We start from the raw sequence: 19,077 nt of genomic DNA on the forward strand, positions 1-19,077 counted from the left end.
TTCACACAATGGAACGCTATACAAGAAAAAACCTTGACCAAATTACATCTCCACTCATTAACATGAATGAATCTTTTTTTTTTTTTTTTAATTTTTTTTTTTTCCAACATTTTTTTAAATTTATTTTTGGGACAGAGAGAGACAGAGCATGAACGGGGGAGGGGCAGAGAGAGAGGGAGACACAGAATCGGAAACAGGCTCCAGGCTCCGAGCCATCAGCCCAGAGCCCGACGCGGGGCTCGAACTCACAGACCGCGAGATCGTGACCTGGCTGAAGTCGGACGCTTAACCGACTGCGCCACCCAGGCGCCCCATGAATGAATCTTTAAAAACTATACAGTGAGGGGCACCTGGGTGGCTCAGTCAGTTAAGCCTCCGACTTTGGCTCAGGTCACGATCTCGTGGTTTGTGAGTTCGAGCCCCGTGTCGGGCTCTGTGCTGACAGCTCAGAGCCTGAAGCCTGCTTCAGATTCTACGTCTCTCCATCTCTCGGCCCCTCCCCTGCTCATGCTCTGTGTCACTCTGTCTCTCAATAATAAATAAACATTAAAAAAAAATAAAAATAAAAACTATACAGTGACAAGCCAAGGAAGCACGACACAGAATATATTTAGGCTGAGTCCGGTTATAGAAAGTTAAGAACAAAAACAAAAACAGGCAATCTAGACAATAGGATTTAGGGATATGCAGAGAGGTAGGAAACCATAAAACAAAACAAAACAGAACAAAATGGGAGGAGAGGATTGTCACTAAGCTCAGGATGGGGGCTCCTTTGGGGAGAATGTGTCAGGGAGGGGCACACGGGCTTCTAAGGTACTTGGAATATTTGTTGACCTGGCTGCTGGGTGCACAGGAGTTTATTCTTCTTTACACTGCAGTTATGCATGTTACATACTCTTCTGTATATATCATACATTGTACACAAAAAGAAAAAAAAGGATGGTATGTGCTCAACTCTGCCCCTTTTCCCCATCAATCCCCATTCTTGTCCTCAGCTGCCAGAGGAGGGGCCAGGGTCCCTCATCTCAGTTCTTTTCTGTTTCCCAGTGGGTCAGAGGAATATGGGGGGTGAGGGCCTCCCCTCTCCAGCTGGGCCCTGGCTACTCCGGGGTGAGAAGGCCTGGGGAAAGCAGGGCCAGGAGAGGCCGGCTGGCTCTGCTCTTTCTGCCAACTCTGGGGATTAGGCCAGGGCTCTGGCCCACCTGTTACTTCACTCATTCGGCATGAACATAGCCACTGAGCGCTTACTGTGAGCACTGGGTGCTGTTGGGAAGGTTCAGATAAGTGAGAAATGGTCTTTGACCTCAAAGACCTTACAGTATATACTCAGAGGTAATCATGTATACAAATAACATGGTACCAGAAAATGTGAGTTAAGTGTCACATGACTACTTATCTACTCTTTCAATAAACATTTGTTGAGCACCTATTATGTACCAGGAATAGCGCTGGACAGTGGACATATAAAAGGCAGTTAAATCATAATCCTGGCCCTTAAGTTCTTAGCCTAATGCACAGGAAACACACATACAAGGTAAATGCAACAGTGGGGCAAGGCCACTGTTGCAGCTCTGCCCAGGGAGAAGCAGGAAGGACCCCCCTGCTTAGGATAGGTGAGACAGAGATGGAGGAGTGGGGAAGGTTGGAGTAGAGAGGTCTTCCTAAACATTCAGACCCTGAACTGAGACTTTAGGGATGAGGAAAACAAGAGCAAGGCGAAGGGCCGGAAGGACATCTTTTGCAGGGGGACCAGCTAGGGCAAAGCCACAGGGGGAAGGAACAGCGCCTGAGGACTATTTGCAACCGAAACACAAGCACTCAGCAAGGATGGGGAGAGAAGCAGCTGGTGGGGACAGCCGAGGGGGATCAGAGTCATATTTGCTTTGCAAAACCTTAAATTTTATAGGTGCTGAGAGCCATCAAAGGATTACGGGGGAGCTGGAGAATTCACTCCAGCTCAATATAGAGGAAGGGTTGAGGGGCATGGATTGGAAGAAGACAGGCAAGTTGTCAGGTTGTTTTGGATCCAAGAAATATCTAGGTAGGCCAGCTCTGTCTGAGAATAGGTGGGTGGTGGGTGTAGGAGACACCAGCTCCCTGCCAAGCAACCAGGTGGAGCAGAGGGAAAAGAAGGCTCCAACCCAGAACTAGCTCTGGGCCCGGGGTACTAAGGAGCACTAAATGTGGGCAGAGGATGGCAAGGAATGTGAATGGGACTGTGCACCATTTGATCCCAGGGTTCCCAAATGCTGGCTTGTGGACAGGACTGGCCCAAGGAAGTGAGGAAAACAGGGCAGGTAATGAGCTTCTTAGAACTTTTTTTTTTTTTTAAAGTAAGCTTCAAACCCAGCATGGTGCCCAACATGGGACTTGAACTCTGAGATCAGAGACTCTCTCTCCTTTCCTTTCTAAGTCTCCAAGACATTCTATCTGTATCTAGTCTCTCTATATCTTCAATAAACTCTGCTCTCACTAAAACCAACCAAACACAAAACACCCAAGATCAAGACCTGAGCTGAAATCAAGAGTCAGACACTCAACCAACTGAGCCACCCAAGCACCCCTGTAATGAGCTTCTGATAAATTAAATGTATGCACTTTGAATAACTATCCTTAGAAGTGTTTGCAATTAAATCAGTAAAGAAGCATATCACTTAGAGGCATAAAGTGAATTACCAAGAGAAATCTCCTAAAAAATTCAAGAGTGATTTCATCCTGAGAAGAGGGGTAGGGAACAGAGGAGGATTTTTTTTTTAAGTTTATTTATTTTGGGAGAGAGAGAGAGAAAGTGCAAATTGGGGAGGGGGAGAGAGAGAGAGAGAGAGAGAGAGAGAGAGAGAGAATCTCAAAGCAGGCTCTGTGCTGTCAGCACAGAGCCCAGGGAGGGGCTTGACTTACAAACTGGGAGATGGTGACCTGAGCAGAAATCAAGAGTCAGAGACTTAACCAGCTGAGCTCCGACTGAGCCACTTAGGCACCGTGAGATTAAAAAATATAATAAACCTGTTAAACTATCATGTTTTAAAACTCATTAACATAAAATATATACAAAATTTTAAAAGGAAAAAGCACTGGCTTTTGTTCTGAGTTTACATCCCTCTAGTTGCTAAAAGTGGGGTTTTTTTGGCATGCAACTATACAAGGTAGATATCCAGCTTCTCCTCCGCTCCCCATCATGTCCTCATTTGCCAAAACAACAACAACAACAACAACAACAACAACAACAACAACAACAACAACAACAAAAAACACCCAAAAAAACGTCGCTGAGTCCTTTGCATCCTGAAATCAGACTGGGAGCCGCTAGCCCGAAGCACCCGGCCCAAGGCCCGAGAACAGCGCGCCTGTAATCCCGCGGCCGTCCAGCAGAGGTCAGGCGAGTTCCACGCAGGCCCTGCAGAGCCGCGCCCCAGCCCGAGTCTGCGAGTCCCGGCAGCGCGCTCTCGCTCTCCGAAACGTTGTCCCTCCGCGAAGTGGGTACAGGGAGGCCCCGAGACCTGCCCTAGCTGAGGGGGTCGCGATCAACGGCCACCTGGGGTCTAGTTCCTGGCTCTGCCTGGCGGGGCGCAGACTGGGCGTCTGCTGCCAAATCAAAAAGAGGGTTCCCCTCCCCAAGTCTCGCAAGGCGTTGACACCCGCTCTGGCGCCACTTCGCTCCTGGGCGTGGCTAGCTCACCACCGTGTTCGGTGCCCATGGGCCACTCACCTTATCCGTCTTTCGGAAGGTGGCCCTGTGCGACATTGTCTTCTGCCCTGGGTTGTGGCGAAGACCAAGGAGCTGATATGTCAAAAGGGGACATAAGAGTGCTACATAGGCAAGCAACTATTACTAGATGATATTAGAATGAGGATTCAGGCCTCTGGGGAAGTGTCCTCTACGCCCCAGGTCAGTTATTTTAAAAGGTTGCCCAAGCCTCAGAATTGCTCCTGGAGATGTGCTTGAGTCTGGGGTTGATCAAGGAATCTGCATTTTACAGGTTGCCAAATTCTGATGAACAGTATCTCCAGACAACACTTGGAGAACCATTCTCAGTTTCTGTTGCCATCCCACAGGACAAACAGTAGGAAAACAAAGAATGGGAGGGTAGGCAACAGGGGAGCTGGGCTGATAGTGTGACCTGCCTAAAATTGGAGTGGAATTAGCAGCAGCCCTAGGAAGGAATAGTGCTGGCAGCTGGCTTTATGGTTACAGAACGCACGTGAACCTCAAACTCCCACCAGAACCAAAGTGGAAGTGCCCCCTGCTCTTCCATTCACGACTCAGGCTGCACCCTTTCATTTATTTATTTTTGCCTTTATTTTAAAACACTTCTTTTCTAATTCACATAGAGCGTCAGGAGAACAATCACATTCTCCCCACGTTGGTGGCAGGGCTCCTTAACCCACACAGACGAGGAAACATTCCATTTTGTCACATTCTGAAGGTCTCTAGACTGTTCCAGCTACACTTTAAACCCAGCAAGACCAGTGTTCTGGCCACATTCATCTCCAACACAACAACAGGCAGGGTGGGGACGTAAGAGGACAGTGCCCCAAGCCCTGGGTCTCCCCCTGCTTAGGATGGAACTGGGCTGGGGTTGGTAAGGCGCTAACTCCACCTGTCTCAAGCATCAGGCTGGAACAGCACTTGGCTACAGGCCAGGACCAAAAGTCAGAAAGGCACCCCTGGGCTGAAAGCCAAGAAAACGAGTTCTTTTAAGGAATTTAGATAGCGTGGAACAACCCAAGCCCATTCCACTCTTGACTGCAGCTTGGGGGGGGGGGGGGGGGGCAGGCTGGCATTCTCATTTCTGCTTATCTGGATTCTAGCTTCAGTTCTGACCTTGAGAAAATCAAATTGTCTTGATCTTCTTAAATACCATGGAGATGGTGTCCAGAAACTTATAAGCTTCCTTCTAGCTCCAAGACTGTTAACCTCTCTGGGCGATCTGGGAAAGGGAGGTTAAAACCTCTTCTGTCCTAAAGGCGGATGCCACCTCTTTGTCCCACATCACCAGTGAGCAGGCTGAAGGGCAGGAGGGTAGCACCCGGACTAGCCCTTTGCCAAGGACATAGGGCTAGAGGCAGACAGGAGGCAGTAGCAAGTAGATTGCTTTTCCCCCAAAACATCAGTTTAGAAGGAGATGGGTTTGCTTCTCAGTATGTTTAATACAAAATGGCAGCAGCCACTGTTCTGTTGTAACAGAAATAGCCATAGGGTGTCCAGAGAAATGTACACAGGCAGCCTTGGCTGGAGTTGAGCCGCCAACCATGCTTGCTGTGGGCTGTCATCCGGCCAGGACTGGACAGAGCAGTGCTCAAGGGCTCAGAGGTGCTGCCAGAGACCCATGCTGAGCCGATCCCTCCCAAGCACACTGACCTCTGACCCATGGTGGAGTCCAGGTAGCACAGGTGTTCTGAGATGCCTATTCCCCAAGCTCCACCCCAACATGGTGTGATCTCAGCCCTAACAAATGGAGCCCCGGGGGAACAGAGCAGCTGCTGGGAGTGGATGCCTCTAAAAATCAGCAGAAACAGAGGCTAGGTTTTGGCAGGTTTTTTCCCCCCAGAAAGAAGAGGCTACCAGATTCAAATACATGGAGAAGAGCAATGCTTCTTGTGTCCTGGGCTCCCTGCTAGAAGTGTAGCTGAAAAAAGGGGTGGCTGCCTACCTGCCCCCAAGTGCCCACCCAGGGGAATGTAGGGCCCGGAAGTCAGAGAGTCACCAAAGCCTTCCCGACAGGCCCTGGAAGAGCCAGAAGGCTTCCTGCTGAGTCCATTTTAAACCACTGAACACTTTTCAGTTAGGCCCTCCACTGGCCATGGCCTTCATTAATGTCCCACAGAATCTTCAGACCAGAAAGTGTGGCTACAAATGCCCCTTCCACCCCATGCCTGCCCACATCTTGCCATGTCTGGCCTGGCTGGCTGGCCCAGCTCTGAGGCCTGAGCACTTGGCAGCTGAGCAGCAGGAGAGCCGTTGTATCTCTGCTTCCAAAGAAAGGCCTCGAGGTGCTGGGAAAAGGGGTGAAGGGTCGGGATTAGTGGAAGTCTGCGTTGAAGGCTCTGCCGATGATCAGTCGCCTCACCTCACTGGTCCCACCCCCAATCTCATACAGTTTGGCATCTCGCAGAAAGCGGCCCATGGGAAAGTCATTGATGTAGCCATTGGCACCTGCAGCCAGGGTTTGGGCAGAGAAGAAAGGACAATAAAGGGTGATGGGCAGTGAGGAAAGCTAATAGAAAGCCAAGTTTATAGAAACACGCCAGAGGAGGACAGACCGATTGAAGAGAAGCAGCTAACACTGGTGAGAATGTGGGGAGTACCTGGCTGCAGGGTGGGGTCGGGGGGGAAGGGGTGGGTGGGTATGGATGCACGGGGCTGGAAGGGCATCCAGAATGCTGAGGATACCAGGCAAAGGTCGGGAGAGCCACTGACAGACCTGGGAAGGGGGGCAAAAAGTTACTGCGGAGTACTTACTGGGTGCCAGGTCCAGCCAGGGAAGTTAAGTAATTTGCATGAGTCACAAAACCGGGCAGTGGTAGAGCAAGGGTTCAAACCTAAGTCTTCTGGCTCAGGTGTGTACTCTTAACTACTGTGCAGCAGTGAAACAAGGCCATCTAGCCCCGGAGGCTTATCTCCCTCCCCATTTCCCACATTTCCCATTTCCCTGGTTCACAGGACCAGGCCAGAAGGAGGAGAAGGGGCATTGCTGAAGGTAGGAACAGCTTGTGACCTCTAGCACTTTTCCCCATTTGTTTTAAGATGTCCTCCTAGTACCTGGGGCAGGAGCCTAAGGGTACCAGCTTCACTGCAGTCAGCCAAAGCATAGAGTGAGTGAAGAGGAAGCCTCTTTCTGTGGTTGGGAGTAGGGAGTGGGGGCCACTCACCAAAACACTGAATGCCATCCAGAGCTACCTGTGTGGCGCACTCAGCCGAGTAAAGAACCACCCCTGCGCAGTCCTGTGGGAGGAGGCTCTGGGTCAGCGGGGCCCTGCCAGGGCCCCGCAGGAGGGAGTCCCAACGGCTGGCCCTTACCTTGGGAGTGCAGTGGCCCTGATCACAGGCCTTGGCAACATTGTAGACATACTGCCGACACGCCATGAGGCGGGTGTACATGTCGGCCATCTTCCCCTGCATCAGCTGGGGACAAAGGAAGGTCACAAGTCAACATGCTGGAGCCACATTCCTCTCAGACACTCCCCCTAGTTGCCACAAGCAGGTCAGCAGTAGTGACCTGATAGCCAGGCATGGAGATACCAGGGCACAGAGAGAGACAGCACTTGCCTAGGACAACAGGGATGGCCAGAGAGCTGCCGTCGCTATGGACTCTGCACACTGAAATGGCCCTCCACCTACGGCAACCCACATTAACATCCCATGGTGGCTTCAGACCAGGAGGTGTGACTAGAAATGCTGCTCCCTCTCCCCCTGCCTCCCTACAATCTGCACGCTTCACCTTGCAGCCTTACGACGTCTAGCTCATTGATCTCAAATAGGAAGTGAGGTGACCTGTGATCACCCTCCCGACAAGTTCCAAAGCCAGGGAGCATGCCGAGGCCTGCATTCCAAGCATTCAGACTCATGTTGGTGGCAAGAGACAGTAATAAATGAGACTCTTGCTCATTTATTAAAGAAAATTTGAGCCCAATGAAAAAAGTACATTTCAGTACAAGCATTTCCATTCACCTGGAAGTGGCCAATCTTCTGGCCAAAGGCTTCCCTCATGTGCAGGTAGGGAATGGTGTGGTCGAGGACAGCCTGCATGAGCCTGCCAGGAAAGAGAAAGACACTGGGGAGGTGCCTTGCTGTATCCCCATCGCCACCTGGGGTGGCAAAATGCCAACGTGGGAAGGCTTGGGGTGATACAGCTTGGTAAGACAAGGAACTGGAGTCCCAGGGAGGAGAAAAGGAGCATGAGGACTCTTATCATCCCTGCTCAGTCACTGCCCTGACTGCCCAGGCCTTAGGCCCCTTTCCCTGACACCAGATAGAGTGGCAGGACCTCTGTGCAGGCAGGCCGTAGAGCCTGGGCATCCTGTTCCAGCCTGATTAATTAAGCAGGATAGTCCCTTAGGCCCTTTGTCTCTCATATAATAATATTTACCTTCATTGTGAAGAAATTAAATATGGGAGGAGGACGTTTGTTCATTTCATCTCCAGGAAAGAAGGTGCATCTTCCAGGAGGCGGCTCCCATTGGCCCCCAAAGGGAAGTCGGCAATGGTACCGCCTGCCAAAAGCCCAGCTCTGCCAAGCCTCATACTCACCCAAGGGGCCCACCAGCCAGCACCAGCCGTTCCAGGTCCAGCCCACTCATCAGCACGTAGACGCCCTTACCTAGATGGCCCAGGATGTTGGCAGCTGCCAGGAAAAATGCTGGTCAGAGGGAAGAAGGCTATTCACAGCCTCCTCATTAAAAAAAAAAAAAAATTTTTTTAATGTTTATTTATTCTTGAGAGAGACAGAGCATGAGTGGGGTAGGGGCAGAGAGAGAGGGAGACACAGAATCTGAAGCAGGCTCCAGGCTCTGAGCTGTCAGCACAGAGCCCAATGTGGGGCTTGAACCCACGAACCGTGAGATCATGACCTGAGCCAAAGTCGAACACTTAATGGAGTGAAGCCACCCAGGCGCTCCCAGACTCCTCGCTTTTATAAAAGCTGCTAGGTTTGGTACCTAGCTTTCACACAGGCACTAAAATGTCACCTGACCTCAAGTAGGGTTCTGAGTGAGAGAAAAGAATGAAGTTTACCACTTCCAGTCAGAAGTAGAGCTTGCTAGAGGGACTCTCCCCCCACTCCGCCAACCCATCAGGCACATGCGCGTGCGCACACACACACACACACACACACCATCCACAAGACCAGACACAAAGTCCCCATCCTTAGATCTTCCCCTTCTCTTCCTCAATTGCCATGGAACCTCTCCCTAGTTCTTTTTATCCATGCCCATAAAGGCGAGAATTAGTGTCCCCCAGGTTGAGTCTGCTCTGCTCCAGTATCATCCCCTCTCACCCTGACAAAAGTGATCTATGGAAGAGTCTTTGTCCAAGAGATGGGTCATTCAGTGCTAGTTACAGAAACTGCTAGGGGCTGCTACTGGCTGGCTCAGTCAGTAGAGTGTGTGGCTCTTGATCTCAGGGTCATGAGTTCAAGCCCCATGTTGGGTGTGGAGCCTACTTATAATACAGTACAATACAATACAATACAGAAATTGCTGAACGCCTCTCCACCCTGGAAGTCAGGACACTGGATGGCCTTGGGAGGTGTGAACAGGAAACAGAGAACAGCATGGACACCACTGACCTGCCTGATGATGGTGGTTGTTTCCTACCGACACAGAAGGATCTGTACTGATTACCCCTGCTCCCTAGAGCTCCTTGTAACCAAAGCATCCTTTTCTGGGGTCCTGGGTCACCGGGGAAAGGGATGGTCTATGGCTGAGGCACAGAGCACACCTAGCTGGCCATCGAATCTATGCCCATTAATCATGTCTCATTAGCACATGATGGGTATGCTGGCTCTCCCATGATGTGTCATGTTTTCAGTTACACTTCAGGGGTGAAAATACTCGAATTGCCAGGTTTTCACTGAGTCTGGCTTCCATCAGTTTATTTGAATGGTTGTTAGCATCGTTCATGCCTACCTCACAGGAACTGTTCAGGGACACACACAAACGAGGATGTCTGAAGGACATTAGAGAGTGAGGGCACATCTTACCTGTCTGTTCCAGACACTGGAATCCCACCCTGCACAGTGTGTTATCCATAGAGGAAGAAGCACCCTTCATTGCAGCCATGGTCAGGCACACAGCTCTGGCCAGAAGGACGGTTGCCCGGCAGCCCGAGTCCCACACGGACAGGCCAATGGGCAAGTGGAGCAGTGGGAGGCCCATTGCCTAGACGCATGTCATCGGTAAGCTGACAATGGTGAGCTTCTCTTACCCAGAGATGGGCTTTCTCGGTTTATGAAAGGGTCAGGACAGGGGTTTGTCCATTCGAGACTCACCGGGAACCTTGCAGTCTTCAAAGATTAGCTCGCAGGTGTTAGAGCCCCTCATCCCCAGCTTGTCCAGCTTCTTGGAGGTGCTGAAGCCAGGCATACCCTTTATAGGAATAAAAGGTGGCCTGATTACAGACCAGTCCCCAAGGAAGGCTAGTAAAAGGCAGACTCCTGGGAAACGCCTGCCTTCCCATCCAGTCCCTGAATTTGTACAACACACTGCATCCTACTCTCAGGGCCCCCACTCTGTATGACTGCTCTACTCCTTGATGCTCTGGCCCTAACACCCCCCCACCCCTGCTGCTAGGTGCATTCTCCCCACTTCTCACCAGAGCGGTTCTTTCTCAGTGCAACACTCACTCCCTGGGTGCTCCCTGACCTTTGCTGCCTTTGTTTCCTTTCCTCAGGGGAAAGCACTTCCAAGACCCTCTCTGCAGCCCACTCAATTCCTTTGCCTCTGTACCCGAGTCCCACCCAGGATCAATTCAGCCATCTATGTGCTTTGGCCTGGCTAATCAGATTCCGAGTGCATTGCCCAAGTGACTAGCAGAGAGTGTCGGATGGACAGGCTGACAGGAGTGGTGCCACAGGACCTTGAGATTTCCAACCTCAGCCAGCCCTTTGGACCCTCACTTTTCCTATTCTTCAAACCTGGTCAGCCCCTTCTCTGTGGAGGGTATTGCAAACCTTTATGATACTCATTCATGGGATTCTCTCCCCAATCCCCCACTCCTGTGGTTCCCAGCCCTCACACCTTGAGGTCATGAGGCAGATGGCTCCTCCACCATCACCTGTAACCCGGCCTTACCTCTTTCTCCTGGCTCACAGTTGGGCCTTGCTCACCTGCTCCCACACACTTCAATGCCTCCCTCTCCTCTTTTCCTTTCTCTCTACCAAATAATTTGCTCAGTTCTCTCCCAATCTTCAAAACAAACTCAAATGCCCACCTTTTCATTCCAACTCCAGCTCTAGCTCCCCCCTGCTTTGCTGCAGTCTTCGGTCACCCCCCCACCTGCATTCTCATTCATGCTGTGGTCTCCAGAGCTGCTCTCCCCAAGGCCACCAATGACATCCTCGTTGTCAAAGCCAGTTGCCTTTCAGTCTTCATCTTCCTGGACTGCTTTGTGTGGCCTAGCTCTACGGAAGGCTCCACCATTCTTTGACTTGACCCATCCTGGGCTCCACTTTGGCCACCCTCCTTTCTGTCAGCTCTTCTGCCTCACCCCCGCCTCAGGGAGCCTTGGCAGAGCACACGCTGATTGTGTCTGCCACCAGCTGAAGGGAGCCATCTCTGGTACCCCCGTCAGGAGACAAAAGCCTCCCGTCATGCACTGTCCTCCACTCACCTTCTCCACGATAAAGGCCGTGATGCCTCGAGAGGCTGGCACAGCAGCCAGATCAGTCTTAGCATAGACAATAAGGATGTCAGCGTCGGGGCCATTGGTGATCCAGAACTTGTTGCCATTCAGGATGTAGTGATCGCCTAAGGACAGGAAGTTGGCTACTTGCTCAAGCCATGGTGGCCTGTCTCACCACTCAGTTCATGGACCTGCTGCTGGGAAACAGTTCTGGAAACCCAGCAGGGGCCACCCCTGGTTACTGCTCCCTCACCCTGAGGAGGTCTGTCTCTCTGCCCATTTCAGCTCCCACTCCAGAAGCTCCCAAGAGGTGCCTCACCTTTCTTTTCTGCTTTTAGCTTCATGGAGACAACATCAGAGCCAGCGTTGGGCTCACTCATGGCCAGGGCTCCTATGTACTCGCCGCTGATCAGCTGCAAGGGAAACGGCAAGGGCTGGTTATGACTCAGAAGTGCCCTACAGGAGCTCACTTGTCCTGCTTTCACCTGTGCACATGACACCCCTTCAAACGCATCTCAGACCAGGTATTGGTAAAGTCCTAGAAGAGAAGCCCACCGTCTACAAAACTGAAAATATCTCTGCTTTCCCATTCCCTTCACAAGGGAAGCAAGTCCTGGTCTTGCATTTCTTAGAATGCTCTGCAAATGTTGTCCAGGGACCGACTCAGGACTTCTGGTCCTAGTTTTAATTCTTCTTACCAAATTATTTTAAAGCAAATCCCTGACCCTTTCCTCACTGTACCCGGTTGAGGGCAGCACACTGTAGGGAGCAAGTCTGACCGGCCCTTGCCGACAGGGGAGGGTGCCTCAGTGTTGGTGGTGGCCCTGTGACACTGGCGTGTTTCTCCATTCCCATTTCCTCACCTTGGGGAGGTACTTTTCCTTCTGGGCCTCATTTCCATTGCGCACAATTTGGTTGACGCAGAGGTTGGAGTGAGCGCCGTAACTGAGCCCCACTGCTCCAGAAGCTCGAGATATCTCCTCCATCACCAGAACTTGTTCCAGGTAGCCCAGGCCAGAGCCGCCATACTGAGCTGGGAGTGGAGGTGATGCAGTAGAGTGGAAAAGGTAGCCCAGATTAAATTGGGATGTTCACAGGAATGATTATTGGCAGCAAAGAACATACTCTGCAGCACCCATTCCCAGTTACCCCTAGCAAGGTTGACAGGCTGATGCCATGCGCTCTGATTTACAAGCTCACAGAACTGGTTTTGTCTGCTGCCTCTGGTCAGCTGAGGCGTGGTTCAGGAAATAGTCATTGCAATGCCTGCATTATCCCAGATAGACCACTTGATGAAGACAAGAGAGCCTGAGCACCCGCTACTTGGAAGGGCAGATGAATAAATGGAAGAGGACCTGGAGTTAACCAAGAAACACAGAGAGGGAGGGTCAGAGCACTAAGAATAGGTCCCAAGCAAAGAATGCCATGTGCAAAAGGCCCGAGGAAGGTGAGATTTCATAGCACAGGTGTTTAGACTTAACAAAGCAGGATTATCATTTTTTTTTTTCGTTTTTTTTTTTATTTTTTTTTTTATTTTTTTTATTTTTGGGACAGAGAGAGACAGAGCATGAACGGGGGAGGGTCAGAGAGAGAGGGAGACACAGAATCGGAAACAGGCTCCAGGCTCCGAGCCATCAGCCCAGAGCCTGACGCGGGGCTCGAACTCACGGACCGCGAGATCGTGACCTGGCTGAAGTCGGACGCTTAACCGACTGCGCCACCCAGGCGCCCCAAAGCAGGATTATCAAATCGATATATTGAACACCTTAAGCTCACACAATGTTACAGGTCAATTCTATCTCAAAAAAGTTAAAACAAAACAAAAAAGCAAAACTAGTATCCGGGAGCACGAGAGCCACAGCTAGTGAATTTCAGAACTCCTCACCAGAAAACGTGGCTTTTCCTTGGCAACTGATCCCAAATCGACAGGTTTGGACCATCTGGTGCTACCACCCTCCCACCCCCAGCCTTGCTCTTTGGGTAAATCTTGGTAAGATTCTTTGCACACAGGAGTGCCCGGCTGGCTCAGTCAGTGGAGCATGCGGCTCTTGATCTTGGGGTTATGAGTTCGAGCCCCACGACAGTGTAGAGATGACTTTAAATAATAAAATAAGATCTTAAGAAAAAAATAAAAGACTCTTTGCACACGTTTACTCTGACCAAGGAGTCAGGCTCATCCTAGGCTCTGGGAAAGATTAGCCCAATTCTCTTCAGTCTGGGAAGGAAAGACCACAGGTGGGTGACACTGGACAGAGCCACCAGGACAACCAGGTGGAAACCAGAGCTCACCAGAACTGGCTTTCTTTGGGGGGGGGGGGGGGGGCGGCTCTTAAACCCCCAAGACACAGTGGAAGGAAGACTTGTTTGGGAGTTTCCAGTGGCCTACCCCTCTACCATTTTACTTTTTAAGTAGGCTTCACACCCAGCACAAAGTCTAATGCGGGGCTTGAACTCAACGGCCCTGAGATCAAGAGTCCTGCTCTTAACTGACAGAGCCACCCAGGTGCCCTGCTCCTACCATTTTCCATTAGGATGGGTCTAAATTTTTAAGTCTTCCATTTTGTCATTACTCTTAAATCAGCTCAAATCCCAGGAATTGTCTCCAAGCAGCAAGAGGGGGATGTAAGAACTGTGTTCTGCCTCTGTTCCAATATAAGTACAAGCTGAAGCAGCGTGGGCTGTCCAGGCCTCGGCAGGTAAGACCACAGGCTTATTTCTTCACTGGGTACTGCAAGCCCCACTGGGCCTCTCCTTCAGAGGCCAACATCCAAACCGAAGCCCGTCAGCTCTGTGCCCTCTCCTCCTGGAAACAAGTAGTAAGACCCATAGGGGACAATGGGCAGGCCAGGGAGAGCCTATTAAAGACATCATCTGGCCACCTCACGGGGAGGCTCTCAAAATAAGCTCCAGGGTCAGCTGTGGGCACAAGACATAGGCAGTCCCCACAGGGACACCCCTGTCCTGAGTGGTCCTGCCTAGATGCTCCTGGTAGAGTAGAACTTAGGGAGTAGAGGAGACAGTAAGACATGCAAGACAGTTGCATGATAATGGAGTTTTCTAAACTCCCCAAATCACCTGGGGGAGCTTAGTAAGCATGCAGAGTTCAAGAGTCTGATCCTCATCCATCACCGCACTGGCCTCATCTCTTTGCCTTCCAGATGTCACTGCCTAAAGGAATAGAGTGGACTCTTCTCTGGGCTGATAGTCTTCTGTGGGTGCTTTCTCAGGTCCAAGAGGAAGTTTCTGCCCCTGAGTTTCTTTCAGCATGATCTTTCCCCTCCTCTCCTGTTTCTTTTGGGAACAGTGCAAAAGGGCATGTGAGTTCTCATTAGGGAAGGAAACTATACTCACCAGGGGCAGTGATGCCTAAGACCCCCAGGTTTCCCAGCTGCTTCCAAAACTCCTGCCAACAGAAAGGAGTGCAGTGAGCTGTGAGAAGGCAGCCAGTCTCAGGTGTCTGGCACATCTGGAATGAGACCCAGACGCTTCACAGATAGGGGCTGCATTCTTTGGGAGCACATTTACCACAAGACTGTGTGAGCTCTTCCAGTTAGCAGTTCGATTCCTAGCCCAGACTAGCCCAGCCCCCAAGCTGCCCCCTTGTCGCTCTGCACCGCCCCCCCCCCCCCCCCCCCCTCTGGCGTGGGCATCATGACTCACTCGAAGGTTCTTGAACTCATTGCTCTGATCAATCTCCTGGGCCTGGGGGGCTAGGTGCTCCTGAAGAAACTTAGCCATGGTCTGACGAAGCTAGAAGGAAAGAGGTGGACAGATGCCACTGAAACACTACACTATTGCCACTAAGAACAGCATCTTCACTATCGAGGACACATTCAGGAAAACAGGCTACAAACAACCCACCAAACAGCATCAGATTGAAACTTAGAGGGCATACTAGTTTATACTTTCCCAGAGATGATCTTTATGTCTTTTAAGGTCCTCAGCTTAGACAGCTTGAGTATTTTTTTAAACAGTTAAAAAATAATTTTTTTTAATGTTTATTTATTTTTGAGAGAGCGAGAGAGAGAGTGCAAGCGGGGGAGAGGCAGAGAGAGAGGGAGACACAGAATCCAAAGCAGGCTGTGGGCTCTGAGCTGTCAACACAGAGCCCGACATGGGTCTTGAACTCACCAAGTGTGAGATCACAACCTGAGCAGAAGTCGGATGCTTAACCAACTGAGCCACCCAGGTGACCCCGACAGCTTGAGTATTTTTAAAATGTCACTCCCCTAAATAAGATCATTCCATGCCTTTTCATTATACCTAGAAGGCTCTTTACTCAGGCCTATTAAGGCCCTGCATGAGCTGACCCCTCCTGACTCTTCCAGCCTTCTCCAGTACCTTCCTCACCCCCACTCACTGTGCTCCAGCCCACCCTCTTCAGTTTCTGGCACATGCCAGGCTTTCTGCCCCTGAGCCTTTGACAAAAAGGATACCCAAAGAGATTAGAAACTATTGGCAGAAACGTTTGAGAGCCAGGATTGAACCCCTTCCTGCCTGAGGTGATTCAAAGCTCTGTTTACTGACTGCAAACCCAAACGGTTGCTGGCGTTTCTAGAAGCTCAGGCACTTGCTTAACAGGAGAATCAGGTTCCTGGGGAATTCTGTGCCAGCATCCAAATAAAGTCACTTTCTTCCAGGAAGGCTCTAGTTCAGCTCCCTCTGTAAGGACCTTTCAAGTTACAGTTCGGCGTTGTGCTCTGACCCAGTAGGCTGAAGAATTACAGCAGATTACACTCTGCATTTCAAAGCCCCTAAGATGTGTATTGGACAAAGATTCCCTGATGATGACGATTAACGAGGCTTGAGAACCACAGTCTTAAGGCAGTGTTCAGATGTAAGTGGACTTTAGACAGATTAAGGATCTTTCCGTCACACTCGAGTGGCTCTGCCAATCCTCCTCCAAAACACCATCAGTCTCCCAGCAGCCTTCTTTTCTCTGACTCCTTATCTAACTCGAAAGCTAGGCTTTGCTGCCTCCACAGAAGTGAGGTTGAGACCAGCGCCCGCTCTCGCGCTCCCACTGCGGCAGCAGGGTGGGCGCCGGGCAGAGAACGTCGAGGCGACCACGGAGCAGGGCGATGCGGCCTGGCCAGCAGGCCTTGGGGCCCGGAAGGGGATCGGGCTCCCTACCTGCTTCTGCTCCTCGCTTAGCCCGTTGATCGCATCGTCCACGGGCAAGAGGGAGTGGGCCCGCTGTGACACGACGCTGGCGAGCGGCGCCAGCGGAGTCCGCAGCCTCCAATTCGCGACGCGCCGTCCCAGAAGCCAAGCTGCCGTCGCCATCTCGCCCTTGCACTGGAAGCTGAGGCAGAGCGCCAGAGGCAGGGGCGCGGAGCCCGCCCCGCAGGCTCCACCAATCCCGGGCTTCGCTGCCCCCGCCCAATCGGCGAGGGGTGGGTCTCCAGCAGCCTATCACCCTCTGCTGCCGGCTAGAACGCCAAGCTGGCCTTGGCTACCACACAAGCCAATCAGCGGTGACCTTCCGCCTAACTACACCGTGGTGGGGTTGGTGGCGGGGGCGCCGGAACCGCTATGATGAAGTCACTCCTAGGTTGGGACTTTTTTTTTTAGTAGAAGAGCAAGAAAGGCGTTTTCTGAGTGGAGTAGCGCCTCACTACTCCGCGTTGAAGTAGCAGTCTGTAGTTCCTCCGCAGGAAAGGAAGTGTTAAAACAGCCTGGGATGCCCAGTGCTTGGAAATAAATCGTTAAAGCCATGGGATGGCTAAGAAGTGTTGGCTCCAGTGTGCACACTGTTAGAAGTCAATAAATGTTGTTTTATTACGTCACAGGGTTTTTCGATTTTGGAGTTTCGTGGGAAAGAGTTGCTGTCTTCTAAATTATTTAAGAACAGCAATTGGGGGCACCTGTGTGGCTTAGTCGGTTAAGCGTGGGACTCTGGATTTTGGCTCAGGTCATGATCTCATGGTTTGTGAGTTGAGCCCTGCTTTGAGCTTTGTGCTGGAAGTGCGGAGCCTGCTTGAGATTCTTTCTTTCCCTCTCTCTGTGCCCCTCCCCGGCTCACACACACACTCTCTTTCTCTCAAAAGAAAGAAGGAAACAAAAAACAAAAAACAAACCAAAAAACAAAAAACCCAAAAAACAAACCAGCAATCAGGACTTTTTAAAAACAGGGTTGGGGGTGAGGATACAGAAAAGGAAGAGTAGTGTATTACAAGTATTAAAAAGAAAACCCAAAGCCATAGTGGAGCCACTTAAGGCTCTAAGTCACTAAACCATGACTGCCTAAACTAGGCAGTTTCACCTCCCCAAGAATGTAACCTTTAACCACCCAATCATGGGAACTTCCTAGTGTTGAAAATCCTAGTGTTGAAATTTTCTAGACAATTATTGATAGGCCCCTCGTTTTCCCCTTAGGATAGACCTTTCCTGAAACAATCGTTCTTTGCTAATAATTTCCTTTTCCTATTCCATTGCTACTCTAAAAAACCTTTCCTTTTCTTTAATTATTTAATGTTTATTTATTTTTGAAGGAAACAGAATGCAAGCAGGGGAGGAGCAGAGAGAGGGAGACACAGAATCCCACCAGGCTCTGAGCTGTCAGCACGGATCCCGATGCGGAGCTCAAACTTGTGAACTGTGAGATATGACCTGAGCAAAAGTCGGAGGCTTTAACTGACTGAGCCACACAGGTACCCCAAACCCTTTCCTTTTCTACAACTCTATGGAGCTCCTTTCTATTTGCTAGATGGGATACTGCCCTTGTCATGAAACATTTAATAAAGCCAATTAGATCTTTAAAATTTACTCAGTTGAATTTTTGTTATTTAACAGGGGAAGAGGAGAGCTGATGGAATTAAGCCTCTATCCCCCACCCCCACCCCCCATTGCTGTTTTCCTCCACCAACGTGGTGGACCAATGCCCTGAACAGTTCATCTTCAAGTAGTTCAGCACCCTGAGTTCTGGGATGAAGATGAAATGAAATGAAAACAATACCACCTTTCATGAAAATGAAAACACCACCAATACCACCACTGCAAGGCTGTTGGGAGTGTTGACAAGGAAGCCATAGGCCCCAGGTGGAGTCACTTGCCCCAGGACAGCAGATCAAGACTTAATCGCAGTTTCAATTTCTCCAGGAGTAGAATTCTTTCTTTTTTTCCTTTCTTTTTTCTTTTTTTTTTTTTTTGAGAGAGAGAAATGGTGTGTACGCGCATGCACACGATTCAGAGGGGCAGAAAGAGAATCCCTAGCAGGCTCCAGGCCGATGTTAAAAATTTTTAATCTTTAAAACAACAACAACAACAACAACAACAACAAAAATGGGGTGCCGGGTGACCCAGTCAGTTAAGCATCCAACTTTGGCTCAGGTCATGATCTTGTGGTTGGTGGGTTTGAGCCCCGCGTTGGGCTCTATACTGTGACAGGTGGAGCCTGGAGCCTGCTTTGGGTTCTGCATCTCCCTCTCTCTCTGCTCCTCCCCTGCTCACACTGTCTTTCTCTCTCATTCAAAAATAAACATTAAAAACCATTATTTTCTAGTAATCTCCACACCCAACATGGGGCTTGACCTCATAACCCAGAGACCAAGAGTCATGTGCTTTACCAACTGAGCCAGCCAGGTGTCCCAAATATAAAATCTTAAAAAAAAAAAAAAAATTAAAGAAAAGAAATTTGCCTGTGAACAGAAGATGGACAGTAGCCAGAAGGGATGAAAGTTGGGAGTGTCTATTGGAGAGGAAGTTGAATATCTGAGGGTTACAAAGGCATGGTAAAA

The 19,077-nt window shown here is 50.4% G+C and overlaps 1 protein-coding gene across 1 annotated transcript; it reads right to left on the bottom strand.

Annotated features, from left to right (window-relative positions):
* Positions 1-4,273: 4,273 nt before the first annotated feature.
* On the bottom strand, positions 4,274-16,654 carry IVD (isovaleryl-CoA dehydrogenase). The gene is made up of 12 exons (XM_058738193.1): positions 16,472-16,654; positions 14,999-15,088; positions 14,690-14,741; positions 12,202-12,371; positions 11,658-11,751; positions 11,327-11,463; positions 9,987-10,083; positions 8,249-8,342; positions 7,670-7,751; positions 7,019-7,123; positions 6,871-6,943; positions 4,274-6,154 (listed from the first exon to the last, which is right to left on the bottom strand). Exons 1-12 carry the CDS (start codon positions 16,622-16,624, stop codon positions 6,021-6,023), a joined length of 1,281 nt encoding a protein of 426 aa, XP_058594176.1. The 5' UTR covers positions 16,625-16,654; the 3' UTR covers positions 4,274-6,020.
* Positions 16,655-19,077: the final 2,423 nt, after the last annotated feature.

Source organism: Neofelis nebulosa, chromosome 7 (assembly GCF_028018385.1).
Source record: "Neofelis nebulosa isolate mNeoNeb1 chromosome 7, mNeoNeb1.pri, whole genome shotgun sequence".
Lineage (NCBI taxonomy): Eukaryota > Metazoa > Chordata > Mammalia > Carnivora > Felidae > Neofelis > Neofelis nebulosa.